This window comes from Peromyscus leucopus, chromosome 2 (genome assembly GCF_004664715.2).
Source record: "Peromyscus leucopus breed LL Stock chromosome 2, UCI_PerLeu_2.1, whole genome shotgun sequence".
NCBI classification, from domain to species: domain Eukaryota; kingdom Metazoa; phylum Chordata; class Mammalia; order Rodentia; family Cricetidae; genus Peromyscus; species Peromyscus leucopus.
Window position 1 is genome coordinate 19,665,418 of NC_051064.1, and position 23,445 is coordinate 19,688,862.

The 23,445-nt window shown below is 46.4% G+C and overlaps 1 protein-coding gene across 2 annotated transcripts; it reads left to right on the top strand.

Moving 5' to 3' along the window:
- Positions 1-1,331: 1,331 nt before the first annotated feature.
- Ndufaf6 (NADH:ubiquinone oxidoreductase complex assembly factor 6) lies at positions 1,332-22,925 on the top strand. 2 transcript variants are annotated; one of them, XM_028871568.2, is made up of 9 exons: positions 1,332-1,574; positions 4,749-4,848; positions 7,406-7,528; positions 9,690-9,746; positions 12,734-12,836; positions 13,957-14,090; positions 15,390-15,491; positions 19,767-19,823; positions 22,770-22,925. In XM_028871568.2, the coding sequence occupies exons 1-9, from the start codon at positions 1,378-1,380 to the stop codon at positions 22,896-22,898; spliced, it is 1,002 nt and encodes a 333-aa protein (XP_028727401.1). In that variant the 5' UTR covers positions 1,332-1,377; the 3' UTR covers positions 22,899-22,925. The 2 variants fall into 2 exon arrangements, with proteins under 2 accessions (XP_028727401.1, XP_037058299.1); XM_037202404.1 differs by lacking the exon at positions 4,749-4,848 and having other exon boundaries at positions 1,498-1,574.
- The last annotated feature ends 520 nt before the right edge of the window (positions 22,926-23,445 follow it).

Below are 23,445 nucleotides of genomic sequence, written 5' to 3' on the forward strand. Positions count from 1 at the left end.
CTCCTGGCTCTCAGAAAACTCTACCCGAGATCTGCTTACCCTCTATGGAACCTCTGTGGTCCTCTCTTCTCTCTCGCCACGCTGTTCTGTCCCTGTCTACAGAAAATGCCTGCCCTGTCTTTCCCTAGGCATATGGTTCCCTGCCTCCTCAGGAATGTTGTTTTATCTCTCACCTTGATATGTAAAAACCGCTTTTGTTCTTAGGAGAACCACTAGGCCTTCTCCAGGAGAAGGGATGGTCTGAGCTTCATTGGCACAAGAAACAAAGCTATGGTCTCCCGCCAGCTTGTCCCCTAAGCTCAGCAGGGCAGTTAGTAACTTGGTAGGTTCAGCAGGTCTGGGGAGCTGAACTGTTTACACACAAGGATTTCATAGCAGAAGACAGCTGGAATATTAAAGGCTGGGTAACACCAAACATTCATAATAAATGGCTTTGCCTTTTGACAGATCCTTGGCCTGTCAAAGTTCTGCTTTAATACACAGCTGAATCTCAATGATATATTCTTGCGGCCCACAAGATTATCTTGCATAGCAAGCATTCTTACCCACTGACCCATCTCTCCAGCCTCGTGTTGGAATTCTAAATTCTCCACAGGCTAAAGGGTTTGATTCCTGGCCGAGAGGCTACTTTCCTTTTTCAGGCTCACACTTTTCTCCTTCTGTCTTGCTTCAGCCTCACATTGTAGCGTAGGATGGGTTTGAACGCGCGACCCTCCTGTCTCAGCCTCCTTAGTGCTGGCATTACCGATGTTACTTCTGGGCTTTGACCTTACCTTCCTATGAACAGAGGCAAGTCAGCTTCTACAATGGTCAAGGGACTGGCAATAGGGATGAAGCAGGAAACAAAATAATGACTCCACTCTCTTGGACTTTTAGAGTGTTGTGAGAGACAACCGACATCAAGCGGGCTACATACAGGCTGGTGATTTGGTGGTTAATAATGGCGCCAAACCTGTTGCGTTTTTCTCTTGGAGCTACAGGGCTCCCCAGTGGTACCCACTCAGGGCATTACTGGGAGGCCTCTGGGAATGTATGTGGGTGAATCCGTACGGCAGGCTTCTGGCAGTGTGATTACAAGCTAAGTGCCAAGCGTGCTCCTGTTGAGGACCAAAGGAGGGCGGTGTCTCTGGGGTGGTGGGATGTAACGCCAGCCGCTCCTGCGAGAAGCAGGCACCCACCACTTTTGGAGCTCTGGAGTCCTGTGAGGATGGATGCTAGAGAGGACAGCCCAACAGCCGATGTGTGGGACCACAGCGACACCTGGCTCTGGTCCGAGAGGCATCCATCCTTCCTCTGCAGAGAGGCAGGGACCTGCCGGGGGCGTGGCCGCCTCCCGGGGCGTGGCCTCGGGGTCGGAGGGCACGTGACGCGGGTGTCATGGCGACTTCCATGCTTGGCCCTGTCCGCAGCCCAAGGCCGCTGGGCTTGGCCGGCCTGTTCCGTCGCCGGCCGCCTCGGGATGTGTGGGAACGTGTGCGGCGGCTCCCGGGGCCCTCGGCAGTCCGGCGCAGCGTGGCGGCGGCCAGCGGGCCCGGCATCCCGGGGTCCGACCACTACTGCCTGGAGCTGCTGAGGTGAGCGGCGGCGCTGCCCCGGGGACGTCCCCGGGAGCCGGAGCCCCGACTAGGCTGCGTCCTCCTGACCTGCGTTCTGTTGGGCTCCGTGCGGGTGCCTGAGAGGGAGGCAGCAGGCCTGCCTGTTCGCGTGGCCACGGGATCCCCTGCTCCATACGTCACCCTGCCTGAACCTGACTTTAAGGGACGCTGCAACTTTTGCATGCTTAGCATTTTTTTATTCATAGGCAGCCAGCGATTTTAACACTGTTAGAGGTTCTGTGTGCTCTGCACTGTTAAAAGTATCCATCTATCTTACAGAGGCTGCGGATTTAGCTCCGTGGGTAGAGTACTTGCCTAGCATGCACGAGGGTTAGATCAACAGCTTCTCCCAAAACCTGGCACATGCGCCTGTGACTCATCTTAGGAGAGAGAAAACGGAGGTTGAAGGTTAGCTTTGGCCACACATCAGCCTCGTGAGACTGTATTAAAAATTATTTACAAAAATAAAGTCCAAAGCAACTTATTTAACGGTCCTTACGAATTGCTATTCCCATCAAGGGTTGTAAGAATTAGAGCATTTAGGAGCTGGAAAGATGGGTCAGTGTTTAAGAGCACAGGCTGATCCGGAGGACCTAGGTTCGATTCCCACCACCCACATGGCAGTTCACAACTGCTTGTAAGTCCAGTTCCAGGAGAGCCAATCCCCTCTGGCGTTCCTGGGCACTAGGTAGGCACATGGTGTATTGACATGTGTAGGCAAAACACTCATATACATAAAAATAAACACGAATTTAAAAATAAAGTTTACCAGAGCATTTTATATCATTGCCTGGCACATAGTTAGGTTATGTATTTAATAGATGATCTCACTTCATGTCAGATCAAGGGAACAAGGAATTTCCCTGAGATTTACTAGAACAGTCTCAGGACTTGTGCTTTGTTCACACGGTATCGGGAAAGACATCTGGGAGTTCCTCCATAGACACACGTGGGGTGTGGGGATGGGTTGGGCCTGCCTTGGAATAGAACATTTATGGTTTAACAACACCCACCCTCGCCACCCCTGCGGTTTGTCCTTCCTTGCTAACACTGGTGTCTGAGACAGTTTTTGTTTGATTTGAGACAGGATCTTTTTTTTTTTTTTTTTTTTTTTTAAGTTTTTCATGACAGGGTTTCTCTGTGTAGCCCTGGCTGTCCTGGAACTCACAATGTAGACCAGGCTGGCCTTGAACTCACAGAGATCTGCCTGCCTCCCTCCCAAGTGCTGGGACTAAATTAGGTCTGTGCCACCAGTTTTTTGTTGGTTTCTTTTTTGTTTTTAAAGATGTGTTTATTTTTATTTTATGTGTTTGTGTTTTGCCTGTATGTATGTATGTGTGTACACTGTGTGCATGCCTGTTGCCACAGGAACAGTTGTGATGTTGGGAATCAAGTCAGGGTCCTCTGGAGGAGCAGCTAACTTAGCTGCTGAGCTCTCTCTCCAACCCCAGTATCTGATTTTAAAATGCCTGGTTTCAAGGGCCTCTGAGTCAGTGGTTCTCAACCTTCCTAATGCTGCAACCCTTTCATACAGTTCCTCCTGTTGTGGTGACCCCCAACCATAAAATTATTTTCATTGCTACTTCGTAACTGCAATTTTGCTACTGTCATGAATCGTAATGTAAATATCTGTTTTCCATTGGTCTTAGGTGACCCCTGTGAAAGGGTCGTTCAGCCCCAAGGAGTCGTGACCTGCAGCTTGAGAACCACTGCTTAAGCGTTACTAAAATAACTAAACCACCCTGGATTTCATTAGGGAAGTAAATCCAAAAGTGCGTTTGCTCCCGTGTTTGGCAGGTGTTTTGGGTTCCCCGCTCTCCTCCCTCCTCCCAAGTGTGAGGTTGTAGGCTTCGGTGGTCACCAAAGTGTCACGTCTGTTTGCTGGGTTTTCTTTGTGGTGCTGGAGACTGAACTCAGGCCTGGGCATGCAAGACAAGCTCCGTCCCACGGAGCTGCACACTAGCCATTAGATTTCTAGACAGCTTCCTGCTGTTTCGAAAGCTGGCCTTGAAATCGTGGACGTAAGAGTTTCTTGCTGAGCCCCTGGGTATATACCATACCCAGCCTATCTTTCTCTGGATGCTCAAGTTTCTGCAGGCTCTTGTCAAGCATATTTTTGGTGTTCTTTTGACAAGTAAGTCTCTTCCATTCTTTGAATCTTTGCTGTATGCTCAAGATGTCTTTGGCTTGTTTTATATTTTCCCCGCCCCAACTTGGGCATCGTTCTTTCGAGAATGTCTGGATGTGGTGGGAACTGATGTCTGTATGCTGGTAATTGGCATCATTCATTGTTGCCAGGAATGTGGAGATCATTTGTGCTTCTAGGCTCCTTTGGCAAGCACAGAAATACATACACACATTGGTTTATATATCTTATTTCTGTGTCTTTCTATGTACATGTAATAAAAAATCGCCTAAACCATTTTCTTTATACCTGCCCCCACTGCCTTTGTTGGTGGTTGTTTTGAGAGAGTTTCATTGTAGCCTAGGCTAGCCTCAAGCTCCTGATTCTCCTCCTACCTGCACTTCTGAAATGCTGGGATCACAAGCGTGTGTCAACATATCCAGCTTTGTTTTTCTTTTGTAGCTCATTTCAGTACTTACTGAAAGCGAAATATTCTGAAGCAATTGCAAGTGCTTTGTAAATAAAAATAAAATAAAATAAAGATCCCCCCCCCCCTCCATGGAGCTGAGGACCGAACCGAGGGCCTTGCACTTGCTAGGCAAGCGCTCTACCACTGAGCTAAATCCCCAACCCAATGATTAAGTCTAACTTTCAATTTTTTTATAATTTATTTTACTTCCATGTGCATTGGTGTAAAGGTGTCAGATCCCCTGGAACTGGAGTTACAGACAGGCGTGAGCTGCCATGTGGGTGCTAGGAATTGAACCCAGGTTCTCTGAAAGGGCAGCCAGTGCTCTGAACCACTGAGCCATCTCCAGCCCTAGATTTCTTTTTTAACATTTGGAATGAGAAGCAGACACATTGTTTAAGTAGTTGTAGAGAGAGTTATATAATTTAAGAACCAAGGCCACTGTGAGCCCAAGCGCCATTGTTTTCAGTTAATGATTGATAGTTTTTTTATCAGTGTTTTGTGTGCAGCCCAGAAGGTAGAGACTAACACTTGTTTTCTTTCGCTCTGTTTGTTGTAGGAAGCGGGATTATGAAAGTTACTTGTGTTCCCTGCTGGTGCCCACAGAATGCCGAAGCTCTGTTTCTGCACTGAGGGCCTTCAATGTGGAACTGGCTCAGGCTGGTATTAAAATACTATGACAAGATGGTTGGAGGATATGAACAATAAAGAAATAGAGTAATTCATGTTAGATGTACTTAAAGTTTCTGCCAGTGGTTTTTTTCTCCTGGTGACTACTTAGGCTTAATTCGGTACCAAAAAATAAAGCTAGCTGGTGAATTTAATATTTCTGGAAATGATTCTGCATTTTTGAGTTTTTCTGAGTGTATTGCAAATTTGCGGTTAGCATTGTCTGTTAACTGAATAAACTACTGAGAATCTTACTGCTTTCTCTATTAGTTGCATACTTTGTGTGTACAGAGAATTTCGGAAAAAGTTGAAAATTTAATGTGAAGTGAGACTGGACAATATTTCGGCAGACCTACATGGTAGAACACTAGAGAGTCTGGCAGACCCTGACGGATGTCTGTCTCAGAATTACAGGGAAGCCTGGAACCTTCTTCCTTGAGCGGACAGAACATGGGCAGATTCAAAGCATGTGAACTGGTGTGGAGTGAAGGGCCTCTGGTAGAATGGTCTTGGTCTTCTTAGGACAGCAGGCGGAGAGGTCAGATATTGGAAATGAGGAGTCGGGAAGTGTGGAGTCTTGAAGAGTGGCACATGTACGCATATCACAACACGTTACTAAACACGAGTGCCTTAATTAATGTATAGAACAGACTATTGCCGTGGCTAGTGCCAAGGCGTATGCACCTCCTGGCAGCTTTCCTTCTCGCTGGAGCCTTGGCCACTGTCCTCTGTCCCAGTGAGTCTGTCCCCCTCCTCAGCCAACCCTCCTCCTCCTTCCTGGAGAATCTGAAGCCCAGCAGTTCCCCGGGGACACGGAGGCATCTGCACCATACAGTTACCCTGCTGTTGTTTGTTTTGAGATAGGGTCTCACTGTATATCCCTGGCTTTTTGGAACTCACTGTGTAGACCAGGCTGTCCTCCAACTCAGAGATCCACTTGCCGTTGCCTCTCAAGTGCTGGGAATAAAGGTGTGCACCATGCCAAGCCCCATGCAATTACTCTTATATATAGTAAAGTAAGATATGACAGTAGGAAAATCTTCCTTGGTTTAGATTTATTTAAAAAATTTGAGGTGTATCAGTGTTTTGCCAGCTTGTATGTATGTGTGCCTGGTGTCCATGGAGGCCAGAAGTGGGTGTTGGATCCTCTGGAACTGGAGTTACAGATGGTTGTGAACCACCATATGGATGCTGGGAACTGAACCCCTCTGCCAGAGTAGCAAGTGACCTCAACTGCTGAGCCATCGGTCCAGCCCTGCTGAGTCATCAGTTTTGAGGGGAAAATGTATGGCTGGTTGTCCTCATACAGTTGATGTTGAGTAATTGAAGTTAGTCATCAAAAAAAAAAAAAAAAAAAAATCAAGTTGCAGATTTGGGATCCACAGTACAGGAGCAGCTCAGAGCTGATGCATGGAGCTCCTGCAGCTGGCTGCACTTAGAAAAAGTACTTCTGACCATGTGAGCAAGGAATATTTACACTTACCATATGCAAAGAATCAAAGCAACCCAAACACTGTAATGGTTCTCAAAAAGCAGATTTGGAGACACAGAGCAACTGTAGAAGAAGCCTGTTTGCTGAAGACAATGACTGGTTTTGAGTTTTTGGGACAGGCTCTCGTGTAGCCCGGGGCTGGCTTTAAACTTGTTATGTAGCTGGGAATGGGGATCCTCTCACCTCCACCTGCCATGTGTTGGGTCACAGTTAGTACTCCTACCCCAGCTCAAGAAGAAACCATTCTTTATTAGTATTATTATTTTATTATTGAATGTGTGTAAGTTTTCCTGTGTGTGTCTGTATACCGTGTGCACACCTGAGGCCTGTAAAGCTAGAAGAGGGCATTGGGTCTCCTGGAATGGTGGCCACAGATGCCTGTGAGCCACGGTGTGGGGGCTGGGAATTGAACCTGAGGAAGAGCAGCCAGTGCTCCTAACTGCTGAGCGATCTCTCCATCCCCAAGAAACAACTCTCAAACCAGTGAAATGTCTCAGTGAGCTGAAGTACTTACCTCACAAGCCTGGCAACCTGAGTTTGACCCCCAGAACCTACATTCCAGTGGGAGAGAGCTGACTCACAGAGTTGTCTGTCCTCTGCTCTCCACATGAATTTATACACAGTCAATTTAGACATGGTCTCCTTCTGTAGCCCAGGCTGGCCTGGAACTTACTACATAGCCCAGGCTGGCCTCAAGCTCATGGCAGTTATTTAACCCCTGAATACTGGGGTTATAGGCATGAGCCGCCACACCTGGCTTATGCATTATGTTATAAGAGATTAATTAGTAGCATCGAGGGGAATGTGCATTGTCAGTTTTACACTTTGTGTTGGCTCTGAAAAAATGTAGTCATGTATTGACTGCCATAGCAGTGGTGCAGGACAGTTTGATTAGCTCACAAGTCCCCTCATAATACTTAGTTTTCAGACACTAAGTTGTCTTCATTTGTTTGTTTCTATTCGGGGTTTTAACCAAAGCCTTCCACACATAGACAGACAAGCACTCTATCACTGATCTATGTTTCCAGCCTAGAGTTTCTGAACTCTGTTTACAGGTGAAGGACTCAGTCTCGGAGAAAACGATTGGACTGATGCGAATGCAGTTCTGGAAAAAAGCTGTGGAAGACATGTACCATGACAACCCACCACATCAGCCTGTGGCCGTTGAACTCTGGAAGGTAAAAAAAACCTTACATATATACACATATGTAGTACATATATATTCTCCTATGAGCGTGTATATACCACTTTTAATATAGAGGAGTCGTGTTTGGGCCTGCTCGTGGGTGGCTGTAATTTCGGTAGTGGTAGTGATGTGGGGTCTGTCCTCAGCAGTCCTGGGCTCTTCAGTGGTCTGAGCTGCTTTGGCAGGGGTGGTGGTTACTTGTCTTGCTGCAGCAAAAGCACCTTAAGGAAGGAGAGGCTTCTCATCTCCAGTCCAGGGTTACTGTCCATCATGGTGGGTCAGTGCAGCTTCATCGGGAATGTCAGTCACGTTGCAGCTAGGAGTCAGGAAGCAGGGAGCAATAAATACTTGTGTTCAGCTTTCTCCCCATTTTAACACTAGTTTATTATGAGAGAGCGCGCGCGCGCGCGCGCGCGAGAGAGAGAGAGAGAGAGAGAGAGAGAGAGAGAGAGAGAGAGAGAGAGAGAGAGAGAGCACAGAAAGCCATGAAGTACGTGTGGGGGTCAGAGTACAACCTGTGGAATCAGCTCTGTCCTTTACCAGCTGGTCTGGGGGTTGAACTCGGGTTACCAGGCTTGGTGGTAAGTCCCTTTACTGCTGAGTCATCTCAGTAGCCTGGCTTCCTTCCCTCTCTTCATTCAGTCTGCCACCCTAGCCCATGGGATGGTATTGCTCACACTGACTGTGGGTCTTTCCACTTCAATTAGCCTAATCTAGATAATTATTTATTGTGTGTGTGAATGAGTGAGCACACGTGATGTGCTGTTAGGGTGTGTGTAGAGATTAGAGGTTGACTCATGACACCCCCAAGTGACGTAGACTTTCTTGTTTTTTGTGGTACTGAAGACTGAACTAGGACTTTGCACTCACCAATGGAGGAGTTACACCACCTCGTCAACATTTCTTTTTCTTTCTTTCTTTTCTTTTCTTTTTTTTCCCAAGACAGGGTTTCTCTGTGTAGCCCTGGCTGTCCTGGAACTCATTCTGTATACCAGGCTGGCCTTGAATTTAAGGATTTGCCTGCTTCTGCCTCTCGAGTGCTGGGATTAAAGGCGTGTGCCACCACCATCCAGCCATCTTCTTAGACGTATAGTCGGTCTTAACTTGTTTTTTTCCTCTCAGGACATTCATTCTGGGTTTGTCTTAATATTTTCTCATTAGATGCAGGGTATAGATTCTTGGCTGGAGTGCTTAGTAGGAAATGCATCCTTCTCCAGGTGTCACTTCTGGGGAGACACTTGTCCACCCTGTCTTCATTGGCACTGCTGTTTGTTGATTGATTGAGTGAGTGAGTGAGTGAGTGAGTGATTGAAACAAGGCCTATAGCTCAGACTCAAACTTACAATGATTCTCCTTCCTCGGATTCCCAAGTCCTGGGATTACAGCTGTGTAGAGCCATGCCCTGTGTTCTCGGGGTTTAGATGCTCTTCATGCGGGGGAAGTGGCTGTTTTTGCTAGGGAAACTCCATGTGCTGTAAGAGAAAGACTGAGTGTTCTGTGTAAGCGCTGAAGGTGGGTGTGGCAGCAAGCAGCTCAATCCTGAGTTCTTGGTTTCATTTAAAAGTGTAAAGGGCATGTGGGAGTTTAGAGGGAGGGAAGGGAAGGGGAAAGTGGTGTCATTATATTTTAATATCAAAAATAAAATAAAAAATGAAGGCATCTAACATTTAAAGACAAGAAAAGAAAAAGAGAAGCCGGGCGGTGGTGGCGCACGCCTTTAATCCCAGCACTCGGGAGGCAGAGGCAGGCGGATCTCTGTGAGTTTGAGGCCAGCCTGGGCTACCAAGTGAGCTCCAGGAAAAGCGCAAAGCTACACAGAGAAACCCTGTCTCGAAAAACCAAGAAAAAAAAAAAAGAAAAAGAAAAAAGGGAAAGAAAAAGAGAGAGAGAGACAGAGAGAGAGAGAGAGAATCATTAAATGTGCTCCAATACAGCAGGCTGAGAGGCCATGGGAGCCATACAGAGTCGGTCTGCTTGGAAATGGCCTGACGTGCTTTTCTGGATAACTGCTCTTCTCCTGATGTCTTTTTAGCATAGCTGCCTGTCTGATGAGTTGTAACAAGTGTTCTCGAACCTACCTTTGCATTGCCTAGTGCATTTTGTTCATCTCTAGAAAAGTCTAAAAATTTACAACACTTGTTTTTTTTTTTTAGGCTGTCAAGAGACATAATCTAACAAAAAGATGGCTTATGAGAATCATTGATGAAAGAGTAAGTTGGAATTGTCCAAGTCTTAAATGTTTTTCCCTTTTTGATCCTTAGGTTAATTATTTATGGAGGAAAACATTTTGTATGCATATTAATCTTTTGGAGGAAGAAAACTCAGAGAGCAAAGGTATTTTATCTGTAGTCCATCCTTACATGCCATACCTGTCACCCTACTTCCTACCGTGACTCAGATAGAGACCAGCACCTAGACAGAAAGCCAGCACCTAGACAGAAGGTGCATGGGTGAGGGCATGCATGCATGCGTGCGTGCATGCCCGCCTGCTCGCCCTAAGGTCTGTGATCACAGCATGGGCTGCCATGCCCAGATAGCTGCCTTTGTTTCATGTATCTTCTCTCTTCATTAACTCCATTGGATGTTTTAAAAATGGAAACTAGGGATTGACTAGGAGTTGCATCATTTGATCAGTAAATGCATATGTATCTTAAAAAGAAGTGTCTCAGTGGTAAAGCTTTGCAATGCTGGGTTTAATTCCTAGCATTACAAATGATAGACCAGTGGATAAGAAAGTAAATAGAAGAGCCTTTGAAGACCATAACCACAGGTGATTACTGTGCCTTAAAAATGACTCCTTAAAAATGACTCGTTACTTGATACCGTGAGCTGCTGGAGTAGCCTTTGGTAAGGCTGGTCATACATCTGCCCTGTTGCTAGATGTGCCCAAGAAGTAAACACAGTAAAGTCTGACAGTCCCAGGGTGGAGATTGCTGTTAACTGCCCAGAGATCAATTCTGACCCAGCCCAGCTGTTACTGCCCTAGGCCATGGAGTCATTTTTGTAGTCTTTTTGATGTATTTTGGGTCAGTGTCCTCCTCGGCCCAATATTTAATCACACACCATTGTCAGGAAGGTGTACATTTACTTTATTTACTTATTCTTTAATTTTTTTTTTCCAGACAGGGTCCCATATAGCACACACTGGCTTTGAATTTACTTGTGCAGGATGACCTTGTACTTCTGACCCTCTTGTAATGATTACAGGTCTGTGCCACTGTGCCTAGTTTTCAGCTGTACTGGGTTTATGGATGCTACCTACTGGACTACATCCCTAGCCCTTAAGTTATTATTACTTTTTTTTTAAGAGTTTTAAATTTTATATGTACAGATGTTTTGTCTGCAAGTATACCTGAGCACCATGCATTGCCCAAGGAATCCAGAAGAAGTTTTGGATCTTCCGGAACTAGGGTTAGATGGTTGTTATGCTGAGAATTGAACCTGGGTCATCTGAGAGAGCAGCACATGCTCTTAACCACCGAGTCAGCCCTTTAGCCCTGAAATATTTGAGACAGGATATCCCTGACTGACCTGGAACTCACTAGCAGTCCAGTTAGCCCTGAACTTGCAGTGCTGTCTCCTGAGGCTGGGGTTACAGGAGTTTGAGAGCAGGTCTCGGGTGGCCAAGCTGTTCTGGACTTCCCCTCTGGAGTGCAGGGTTACGGGTGTGCTCCATCGTGTCCAGCTGGCTGGACGCTGCAGTCCCCGTCTGCGTTCACCTGCGTTGTCGTTGTCTCCCACTCCTTCAGTTAATTCGCTGTGAATAGGAAAACATGGCTGTAAAGCTGTAGTAATCCAACTGAGGCATTGGCAAAGGATGGACATACAGAGCAGTGGTGTAGACACACAGTCCACGGGCAGGCAAGATGGCTCAGCAGGGAAAGTACCTGCTGCACAAACCTCGTGACCTGAGTTTGACCCCGTGATCCCACAAGGTGACGAGAGAACTGACTTCCCAAAGTTGTCCTCTGACCTCTGTGTCCATGTGAACAGCTCCACCTGCCGTCATAAGTTCATCATCAAAAGCAGTCAGCGAGTGTGGTCAGCTGAGTGATGAGAGCATCTGGACTGTTGGGTGGGAAAGTATTGTTTTCAACAGATGGTGCTGGACCACGGGGATACACCTGCAAAGAAGGACTCAAGCTAGGTGTTGTGGTGCAGGTCAATACCCCAGCACTGGGCATGTGTGGGGAGGGTTCAAGGCCGTTCTTAGGCACAGTCATAGCTGGGGGACAGCTTGGGATACACGAGACCCTTTCTAAACAATTGTCAAGCTCAATACATAAATAGACTGAGTCAGGCCCCTGCCTCACAATGTGTATGAAAGTCAGCAATTTAGTTTGATGGCCTCTCAAGGACCCCAAAAACAAAACAAAACTTTGGAGAAAACATTGATGTAAAAAACAAAACATTAATGTAAACTCTAAATCTTTGTGACTTTAAATTAGGTGATGGTTTCTGAAATATATCAAAGGCACAGATAAGAAAAAGAAAAGAGGTAAATTAAAATTCGTTAAAATTAAAAGCTTCAAAAAGTTGAAAACCCAGAGATAATGGGAAATACATTGTCAGTTACTTATCTCATAAGTGCTTAATATCTAACATACATCAGGACTCTTTCAACTCAGCAATAAATGTGCAGAGAAGACACATGAGTGGCCACTAAGAACTGAAGAAGGGAAGCCCTGTGCCTGCGAGGTTGTACGTTCTTGCTGTTCTTGAGCCTTATTCTGTGAGGTGATTTGTGAGCACTGATATATAAGACTTGGATGGGGGGGGATTATTTTTGTGTTTTGAGACAGGGTCTCATGTAGCCCTGGTGGGCCTCGCATTTATATAGAATTTTAAAAAGATGATATAGAATGAAAAATGTATTTAAAATATTTTATTTAAATGTATAAATATTTTGCATGCATGAATGTTTCATATAGATATCATGTGCAGGTGTTTCTGAGGAGGTCAGGGGCATTGGATCACTAGACATGCTAAGAACAGAACCTGGGGTCTCTGCAGGAGCAGCAAGGACTCTTAGCCACTGAGCCATCACTCCAGTCCCATGCCTAGCCATTTTTTAATCTTTATTGTGCACTAAACAAATCTGTTAAGCTAAATTCTTATTTATTTCAGGTAAAAAAAAATCACTTTTCATTATAAAATAATAATTCGGTGGACTCATTTGCGTTTTCTCTGACTTCAGGAAAGAAATCTGGATGACAAAGCCTATCGCAGTATCCAGGAGCTTGAGGACTACGCCGAGGGCACGCAGAGCTGTCTGCTGTACTTGACACTGGAGGTGCTGGGTGAGTCGCTTTCTCCTTCCCGCCTCAGACTCACTTCCAAGTTTGCTTTGTATTGTCCATAAAGTAACAAGTTTTCCCCTTCTGAGACAGGGTTGCATTGTGTAGCCTAGGCTGGTCTCAAACTAGACAGTCCTCCTGTCTCAGCTTCCCCAAGTGCTTTGATTACAGTATACACTATCATGCCTAGCTACAACTTTTATTTATTTATTTTTGAGACAGAGTCTCATGATGTAATCCTGGCTAGCCTGGAACTCAGTGTGGAGACTGGGCTGTCCTTGAACTCATTGAAATCCTCCTGTCTCTGCCTCCTGAGTGCTGGGATTAAAGGTGTGCTCCACCAGCCAACTTTTATTTTCAGTAGAAGAAAAAGAACATCTGTATTATCTGTGCATTTATAGTCCTTTCCGAGTGCAGACTCGTCCAAGTGCTCAGACTCTCACAGAAGCAGCAGGCACTCATGGGAAGGCTCTGGGTTAATAATCTGTAGTGCCAACGGCTTTACCTTTCTCTACAGCATGTCCTATATTTCTTCGAGTTTCTATACTTCAATTCTTCCCCATGGGGTGGAAAACAGAATAAAACTACACTTAAATAATGTTTTATGAGATTCTCTTTCTCCTCTACTTTAAAAATATTTGAAATGGCACTTTTCTTCTGACCTTGCTCCAAGTTGTTCTCATCTTATTATAAGGAGGAGATCATTGGGGCCCAGGACGATAGTATCTCATTTGAAGAGAGTTATCTGTCTGTGTCAGACCCCAGAATACAGTCCTGTTGAGCGTCCCAGGCCTGTCCTGTTGTACTCTAAAAGAAGGTTGTTAGGAAATTACTTCAAGGGAAGAAATAAAACTCTTAAGTTTCCCATGAAGTCTGATTAAATTCTCAGTGTGTTCTTGGTGTGCTAAAAAGTTGGAGAACTAATGAGTGGAGATTTGGATTCCAGCTGGTAGGAAGATGGTTGGCTTATCCCTGACACCCACTTTCCCTCGTAAATCCTATTTTCCAGATATCTGACAGGATAAATACTTTTTCGGGGTTCAGGTGATGTCTTGTGCTATTTCCTTGATTTGCTGTGCTTCAAGGACAGGAGAGCAACCCCATTTGGTGTCTGTAATTCTAGGTGTGAAGGATCTTCATGCAGACCATGCTGCGAGCCACATTGGAAAGGCACAAGGCATTGTCACGTGCTTGAGAGCAGCACCCTATCATGGTAGCAGGAGAAAAGTGTTCCTGCCCATGGATGTCTGTGTGCAGGTGAGGCTGTGACCTGCTAATGATTCTCCGGGGACACCAGGAGAGGAGTTGCTCTTTGTTTTGTTTAGTTGGTTCCATTGCTGTTTGAGAGGTCTGCACATCACTTGCTTTTGCCCTGCTCACTGAGGTAGTCCAGCATGAGGTGTCTGGAGGTAGTGCAGTAAGAAAGCCTGGTCAGCCTGCACCTCCTGGCCAATGACTAACTCTCTCCAAGTAGTTATAGTAACCTCACCTGAGCCTGGTTGTTATTTTATTTTATTGGAGGGAATAATTTTTTATTGATTTTGTTTTTGAAGGGGTCAAGGTCTCTGATAGCTTAGGCTGAACTTGAACTCTTGAATCATTATGTAGCTGAGGATGGCCTTACATTTCTGATCCTTCTGTCTTCACCCTCCAGTGCTGGGGTTACAGGCATTGGCCATCTCACCCAGTTGGAATAGTCTTTTAAAAATGTTTATTAGAGGCTGGAGAGATGGCTCAGTGGTTAAAAATGTTTATCAGGACTTTGGGTTTTGAATGAGGTTCTTTATTGTCTATCTTTTGAACTTTTAGAAAGGTTCAATTTTATTTGTGTGTATATATGTATATGTGAATGTGTATATTCACATGGATGCCTGTGAAGGCCACAGAGAGTATGAGATCCTCTGGAGCAGGAGGTTCTGAGCCGCCAGATGTGGGAGCTGAGACTGGAACCTGGTCCTCTGCAAGAGAAACAAGTGCTCTTAACTGTTGAGCCATCTCTCCAGCCCTCCTTTTAATCCCCTTGTATTTTGTTATACTTTCTCTCTCTCTGAACATCATACACACTGTATTAGCTGGGGTTTGCTAGAGAAACAGAACTAGTAGAATGAATATATATCCTAAATGGGTTATGACATTGACTTCTTCGTGGACACGGAGTAATCCAACAGTGGCTGCCTGCACACTGGAGAAGCTGAGAACCTGGTCAGTCCCCGTGGCTACATGCCTCAGCAATCCCAGCCTGATATTGAAGGTCTGGGGAATTCCTGGAGAGCTGCAGGTCTCTAGTGCACATTGAAGGCCCGAGAGGCTGGACTCCAGTGTCAATGAAGGCCGACAGCAGTGGCAGCAAACGGCAGATGCACTCATCAGCAAGGAGCAAAGGTGGCAGGCAAAAGAGTGCTGCCCTTCATTCCATCATCTTATACCTGCCCATCTGGGAGGACGCCTCCCCTAGTTAATCCTCCAGACCCACCTGCATACATGCCTCCTAGTTGATTATGTAGTCAATCAGGTTGATAAAGAAGATTGACCATTACACACTTATTTTTTTCACAGCATGGTGTTTCACAAGAGGACTTTCTGCGGAGGAAACAAGATAAAAATGTGCGAGATGTAATATATAACATTGCCAGCCAGGCACACTTGCACCTAAAGCATGTAAGTAGCTCCTTTGCCCAGTTATTTAGGAAGTTATCCCCACAAGACAGGGCCGTTTCTATGGCACACTATGTGTGGTGGTTTGAATAGGCATTGTACCAGGCTTTTTCTTTTGGGCCACCAGCCAGCTCCCAAATCATGACACGGAGACTTATTAGTTATGAATGCTTGCCCTTAGCTTAGACTTGTTTCTTGCTAGCTCTTGTAATTTAACCTGTTTCTCTTCATCTATGTTTTGCCTCAGGGCTTTTTACCTTTCCTTCTTTCTGTATGTCCTGCTTTTCCTGCTTCTTGTGTCTGGCTGGCGGCTGCCTGGCTTCTGGCCTCAGGTGTGTCCCTCTCTTTCTTCCTCATTCTCTTCTCCTTCTCTTCTCTAGAGCCTAGATTTCTTCCCCTACTTATTCTCTCTGCCCGCCAGCCCTGCCTTTCCCTCTTCTGCCTACCTATTGGCCGTTCAGCTCTTTATTACATCAATCAGGTGCCTTAGGCAGGCAAGGTAAACAAATACAACACATCTTTACATAATGAAACAAATGCAACATAAATAAACGTAACACATCTTTACATATCTAAATATTCTACAACAAGGCATGGCTCCCGTGGACTCATGTGTTTGAATGCTTAGCCCATAGCAAGTGGCACTATTAGGTGTGGCTTTGTTGGAATAGGTGTAGCTTTGTTGGAGGAAGTGTGTCACTGTGAGGCAGGCTTTAAGCTCTCATAAACTGAGGTCTGGCCAGTGGGACACAGACTCCTTCTGCTGCCTGCAGATCAAAATGTAGAACTCTGAGCTCCTTCTCCAGTACCTCGTCACACCATGATGGTAATGGACTAAACCTCTGAAACAGTAAGCCAGCCCTAATTAAATGTTTTTCTTTATGTGAGTTGCCGTGGTCATGGTGTCTCTTCACAGCAATAGAAACCCTAATAAGACACTATGGATTTATATACATGATAGCATTTCTACAGCATACTATGGGTTCTGACCTGGGCAGTCTTTGTTCCATTGTCCATTGGATCCCCAGGATTTATCTTGGGAACTGTTGGAAATTTTTCTTTCTCTAGAAAACCTCTTTCCATTCCCAGCTGATGGACGCACCCTTTTGTGAGTGAAAAGCCTGAGCTTCCTCACGTGGGCGCCCCTGCTCGTCCACAGAATATCCTGTCTCTTCTCACCTCCCGGAACCCCAGCCACAGCCGCCATTCTCGGGTCTTCCTTCTTTGTTCTGGCTCGGTGCTGCTGCACGCTGGAGTTAGAGCTGGAGCCCAGCCTCCTGGTTCTCACCGTTGAGTGAGTGCTCTGTGCTCAGTGTTACCTGGAGGGAGTGTTCATCACCCTGGCCTGTCCCCTGTGCTAATGTCTTCTAGCCACTCCAATGAGACCATCATGGGAAGGAGTCTTTGAATTTCCCAGTTGAAGAGTCACTTTGCTCTTGTTTTTATTCCTTTTTGACACTTTTTTACCTTGAAATTTACTTGATTTCCATTTGGCTCTGATGGCTCCTAACTGGTCCTGAGTTCACCTGAACTGTTTTAGTTCTCTGAGAGTTTGCTCCCGGGGGAGGGTTTGGTGGGAGGAGGATGGGATAAGAGAAAATAAATAATGGGGGAGGAAGAATATGATGTGTGTGTGTGTGTGTGTGTGTGTGTGAAAATGTGAAAGAATGAATCTTTCTTAAACACTTCCATTGGATAGCCCAGGATAGTCTGGAACTCACTGTGTAGACCAGGCTAGCCTCAAACTCACAGAAATCTGTCTACCTCTTCCAAGTTCTAGGCCTCTCTTCCTGGAGATTGGTAGAATGGCCTAAACGGAGAATTGCAGTTTCCAAAGTGTTTTGTTAATTTGTTTGTTGTGGCTGGACATAGTGGCACAGGCCTTTAATCCCAGGGGTAGGCAGGTCTCTGAGTTTAAGGCTACTCTGGTCTACAGAGGAAGTTCCAGGACAGCCAAGCTATACAGAGACACCTTGTCTCAAACAAACAAACAATAACAAAATTATTAAATTAAACAATTGAGAAAGGGTTATTTGTTGTGTAATACTGGGGAGTGGAGTCTCCCACATGCTAGGAAAGCCACCAGTGAGCTCGCATCCTTGATCTCCAAGGGATTTTAACAGCCAGGACTGAAGCACTTTATTGGTTGCATGCAATCCACTCCTAGAAAATAGGCTTGGAGTGGTGGACTGAAGAACCGCTGATGCTTTTGGGAGGCTCTTGAGACGCACAAGAACACGGAGATGCCAGTGTACACTCAGAAGCAGAAGCCTGCCTGTTTATTATTCTGCGTTTGTTAATTGTATTGTAATTTTACCATGCCCCAGCTTCCACATAGATAAGAGGACCACGTTACTTCCTACCCAAAGTGTTGTTTAGATAAATGAGTTAACATACGAAGAGTTAATAATAGCACCTGCCGTATAGTAAGTGCGATCTAAGTTAGTTTGCGCCCCATCAAGTAAAGCTGGGACATTAATCCACAGTAGAAACCTGGCAGAGGTTTTGTTTGTTTCTGTTGCTTTTGGTTTTTTTGAGACAGGGTTTTGCTATTTCTGCCTTGGTAGGACTTCCATTGTAGTCTACACTGGCCTTGGATCTGTGATCCTGTTTCTTCAGCCTCCCATGTATTGAGAAGATAGGTATGTGCTATCAGGCCTGACTCTAGCAGTGTTTGAGACAAGAAAGATTGGGAGCTGAGGGGCTGGAGAGATGGCTCAGTGGTTAAGAGAGCAGATTGTTCTCACTAACGGACCTGAGTTCAGTTCCCAGCACCCACATCAGACAGCTTAGAACCATCTGTACTCCAGCTCAGGGGCAGGGGAGATCTGATGCCTCTAGCCTCCATGGGCACCTGTGCTCATGAGCACACAGACACACAAATATACACATAGTTTTTAGGGAAAAATTGGGAGCTGGGAGATGAGTTGGTGTCTCATCACATCTGACCCCACCCAGCTTGGTCCTGGTCCTGACTGGAGCGTCTCGGGAATGAAGAAATGACAGACTGAAGAAATAGCAGTGACATGTAGGGAAAGGCTGGAGCCGGGTGTCTGTGCTCACTCTGAGGGCAATTCCTCCTCACCTGGAAACTCAGTGTGTAGTCTGTCAGCACCCGGAGGAAGGTGTAGGTTCAGTGGGACCTACACTGTAGGAGAGCCGTCTCAGACCGTGGACTTCCACATACTCTGTCATCATTCACTCACAGACCAGGGGAGGCTTGGCCGTTGCCATGGGTCTGAGGTGGTGGTGGGGCTTGCCATGGCTGTGCTTCCCACAGTCGGATTACTTAGGAGAAGGAAGGAGTGTCTTTCAGAGAGAGATGCATGTGTGTATATATGCCCACACCCACGTAGACCACACCAGTGCCAGTCAGGTGCAGACAGTGGTGTGCTCGGTGCTGATCTTCATTCTGGCTCTCGTGACGTAGGGAGATGGGCTACTGGAGAATGCAGGATTGTGACGGGGAGGTCAGAACTGGAGCCAAAGCTCTAAGTCTAGATGCTATTGCTCAAGGAGAGTGTTCCCCTAGAAGAGGATGAGGGACAGAAAGAACCCTGCGGCCACATCCATTCATCAGGTAGAAGGAAGCAGGGCCACTTACTAGGAAGAAGGCGAAGGGCAGAACAGGAGTGCTGGAGTCTGCATCGGAGAGCAGAGAAGAAAGGACCCCATGTCCCGTGCTGCAGAGAGGCTGAGAGAAAGGTGACCGCGGTGGAGCATAAAACCGTAGTGTGTAGTCGGGAAGTGAGGCAGGATGTGCTCTTCCTCCTGAGGCCTGGAAATAAAGGTCGGTCTGGCCAGTGCAGGGTGATGCATCGGCCTGAGTGGACCAGGTGTTCATAGCCTACAAGAAGAGTCAGGTTGAATTGAGACTAGGGTTAAATACAGAGACGTTTGAATTCCAGGAAGAACAGCCGCTGACTTGATCAAGGTGAAGTAATGATGTAAAGACATGAACTAGACAGAGGTGGGAACACCACCTGAGAAGGTCGTCTGTGCTGGATCTAAACCGGAGTTGTCTAACCTAGGGAGGGTGACTGAGAGCTGAGGGTAGTGTGAGATGTAAGGGAGTTGGAAAGTTCCCCAGCCCAGCCATAAAAGGAAGAGGCTTTAACATGATGGGGCTTTGAAGCTAAGCTGGCAGCAGGAGACGTTTTCTTGTTTTGTGAGAGGCCCTTGTCCTGTCTAAACTGCCGCTGCTGCTTTGTGCTCACCTCAGAGGGCGACTGCTACTTCAGAAGCATTCCAACCAGTTTCTTTCCCTCTTCCTTTAAGGCGAGGTCCTTGCACAGAAGCGTTCCTGCGAAAGCATTTCCTGCTTTTCTTCAGACGGTGAGTGCTTCAGTGGAGAAGGCTGGGTAACTGGTGCACAGACTAGACCAGTCCCCACTGTACTTCTTACGGTCGTTGTCCTGCCTTGATTGTGTGATGGTCACACCGTATTTCTGAGATGTCATAGCACAGGCTCTGCAGCCAGGCTACCTTGTGTTTGCTCTCTCTCCCTGTAGCCATGGGGCCTTAATTTACTCATCAGTAAAATGGGAATGATGGAAAACACCACCCTGTGGGAGTGTGTGTCTCCATGGTGACCTGAACATGTAGTGGTGCCGGCCCACAGGTCATTGCTGAGCTGGCTGCATCAGAATAACCTGGAAAGCTTATTTAAAAGCTCAAATTCCCTGATGCAGTCCGGTGAGATGGCTTTTTGAGACAGGATTTCACTGTGTTGTGGAGTCCTGGCTGTCCTAGAACTTGCTCTGTAGACCAGGCTGGCCTGAAACTCATAGAGCTCTGCCTGCTTCTGCCTCCTGAGTGCTGGGATTAAAGGCGTGCACCCCCCCCCCCACTAGAGGTCTTCTTATCACTGAGTTCAATCCCCAGAAGGCACACAGAGGTAGAAAGAGAGAACTAACTCCACACGTTCTCAGGTGTGGGGCCAGGGAGGTGCTGGCGAGTGGAAGTGTTTGTGGTGTAAACTTAGGACCTGATCTGGGGTTCATGGAGAAGAGAACCGATCCTTCTGACCTCCACATACGCCATACACAATAATAAAAAATAAAGTCTAGAATAAAATAAAGACTGGCTGCCTAATTAATCCTTGTTTGATCCACACACCCCCAACCGGTTCTATACTGCAGAATTCCAGGGGGTGCTGTGGATGTTGTCTAAGCAGGACTCGGGGCCTCTTAGAATTATGGAGTGAGTGGCTATGAGGGCGGGCATGTAGTCCAGTTGGGAGACTAGCCCAGTGCCTGACTAACTAAGGGACTTCAGGGTCTGCGTGTGGTCCTGCACACTTATAAGTAATGCCAGCCCTTGGCGGTAGAGGTGGGAGGGTCAGGAGTTCAAGGCCATTGTTGGCTACCCAGTTCAAAGCCTGCCTGGGCTACATGAAACTTTGTTTTAGAAATAAAGTTAGTAAAATTTTACAAATTAATAAAATCGGCAGACAACCACAAATTGAAGAATACTGTGTATTTCCATCTTCCTTTATCCCATGAACACTGCCCAGCTTTAATGTGATTGGTGAAGAGTCAGCTGACTTTTATAGGGACCTCCGATTATTCTCTTTGGCTGAAAATCTTGTGTTCTAGCAAAAACAAAGAGACTCATTAAACTTCAAAACATAACTTTTTAAAAGTCCAACTTGAGGGGCTGGAGAGACGCTCAGTGGTAAGGAGCACCTGCTGCTCTTGCAGAGGACCAGGGCTCAATTCCAGCACCCGTGTGGGCTGGCTCCAGGGGCTGGACACCCCTCTTCCCTCTGCAGGTGCTGTGAGAGTGCCCCCACAGACAAACAGATAAGTAGACGGATCTTCACAAATGAACAGCCACCTTGAGCTTCCTGACATAGTTGGAGGTGTTTCGTTTTCCTTGATCATCTTCTGTCTGTGCAGTCCCACGACTCCAGAGCCTAGGGCAAGAGGGTTGTTTAGTTAGGCCAGCCTGGGTACCTGCTGATACTTAGTAAGAGTGTTACAAAAGGAAGAACAATCACCTTTTTGGTCTTTGGCGTCAAACTCAAGCTGTTCCATTTGCTGGTTGTTCCCACTACCAAGCTGCTCCCAACCTGACATCTTTTTTTTAATTCCTCAGAAGATGAGCCCAGCTCCTCCGATGCTTAGACCTTGAGCAAAACATTATATATGTGATCAAAAGAGGCCCAATGGTTGCAGCACTAGTTTTACTCTGCTATATTCTTCCTAGTTATACCCTTATGTTCTAGAAGTTTCTGGGAAGATGTCTTTATTTTCTCTCTCTTTGAAAATTCTCGTGTCAGGGCTAGAGTGAAGGTTCAGTGGTTAAGAGCACACACCGCTCTTCTAGAGGACCTGAGTTCAGTTCCCAACACGCAAGTCAGGCAGCTCCAAGCGACTGGACACTTGTGTTTGTACACAGACACATGTAGATAATAAATCTGGAAAAAGTGTTCAGTTTAGTCAGATATGGTGGTTCACAGCTGTGTGGCTTGAACAAAAATGGCCCCATAGGCCCGTAGGGAGAGGCACTATTAGAGGTGTGGCCTTGTTGGAGTGGGTGTGGCTTTATCGAGGAGATGCGTCACTAGGGGGTGGGCTTAAGGTCTCAGCAGCACAAGCCTGGCCAGTGTGTCCCTGTCACTTCCTGCTGCCTGGGGACCCAGATGTAGAGCTCTCAGCTACCTCTCCAGCACCATGTCTGCCTGTGTGCCACCATGCTTCCTGCCACGATGATGATGATGGACTAAACCTCTGAACTACTGTAAGTCACAGTAATGAAAACCCTAACTAAGACAACAGATTTAATCCCAGCACTCACAGGGCAGAGGCAGGAGGATCTCTGAGTTCAAGGCCAGCCTCGTCTATATAATGAGTTCTAGGCTACCTGGGGCTACATAAAGAGACCTGTCTAGGGGACGAGAAGTGTTTTTTCTCATTGTGTGACATCACCTCAGGAAACTGACATGGCTTTAGTACTTGTACCTTCCCCTTTCTTTGTAGCTCAGACTGGCGTTGTTTGCATCCTTCTGCCTCAGTCTCCTCAGAACTCAGATCACAGGTATGAACTGTCACATCTGCCTTTTTTTTTTCTTGAGACGGAGTCTTACTATTTAGCTCAGGTTGGCCTTGGTTTTACCATGTAGCACAGGCTGACCTCAGACCGTGGCAGCCCACCTGCTCCAGTTTTCTGAGTGTTGGGACTGCAGCTGTGGCCGCCACGCCACGCTGTGCTTTTCTTTCCTTTATTTGGGAAACCTGATCACTCTATGATCTAGTGACCACTGTTCTCTTTTTCCAGGTTACTCTAGAGGACTATTTAAAGAAGATCCAGCGAGTGGATTTTGATATATTCCATCCATCTTTACAGAAGAAGAATACATTACTTCCATTATCTTTGTATATTCAATCATGGAGAAAAAGATACTAAAATAGTTACTGACTTACTTTTAGTTTATTGGTTTAAAAAAATGTGTGCTTTGAGTTCTTGTTTAGAAATGGTAAGAGCTAATGTATGCACACATGTGTTTGTGTGCGTGTGTGTGTGTGTGTGTGTGTGTGTGTGTGTGTGTACCTGGAGCTAACTGATTCTGCTAGAATGGCTAGCCAGACAATCTCTTGAGATCCTCCAGTCTCTGCTCCAAGCCCTGGGGTTACAGGGACACACAGCTTCCCCAGCCTCTTCTGTGATACTAGGAGCCTGGACTCAAGCCCTCATGCTTTATAAACCTGAGTCTGTTGAGCTGCCTGCCAAGCACCAGAGCTTGAAGTATTTGCATGTATGTATGCATGTGTGCATGTGTGCATGCACTGTGTATCTGCTTGGTCAGTTTATGTGCAAGTACCCACAGAGGCCAGAGGGTGTCAGATCCCCTGGACCTGGAGTCACAGGTGGTTGTGAGCTACCTGATGTGGATACGGGAACCTCTGTAAGAGCTCTTAACATCTGAGCCAGCTCCCCAGCACTCAGAGCTAAC

What these genes read in the sequence shown, in the direction of transcription:
- Ndufaf6 (XM_028871568.2), top strand. Translation starts at nt 1,378, where the DNA reads ATGGCGACTTCCATGCTTGGCCCTGTCCGCAGCCCAAGGCCGCTGGGC. An exon ending in TGAGAATCATTGATGAAAGA is followed by an intron (nt 9,747 to 12,733) that starts GTAAGTTGGAAT and finishes CTCTGACTTCAG; the next exon opens with GAAAGAAATCTGGATGACAA. An exon ending in CACACTTGCACCTAAAGCAT is followed by an intron (nt 15,492 to 19,766) that starts GTAAGTAGCTCC and finishes TCTTCCTTTAAG; the next exon opens with GCGAGGTCCTTGCACAGAAG.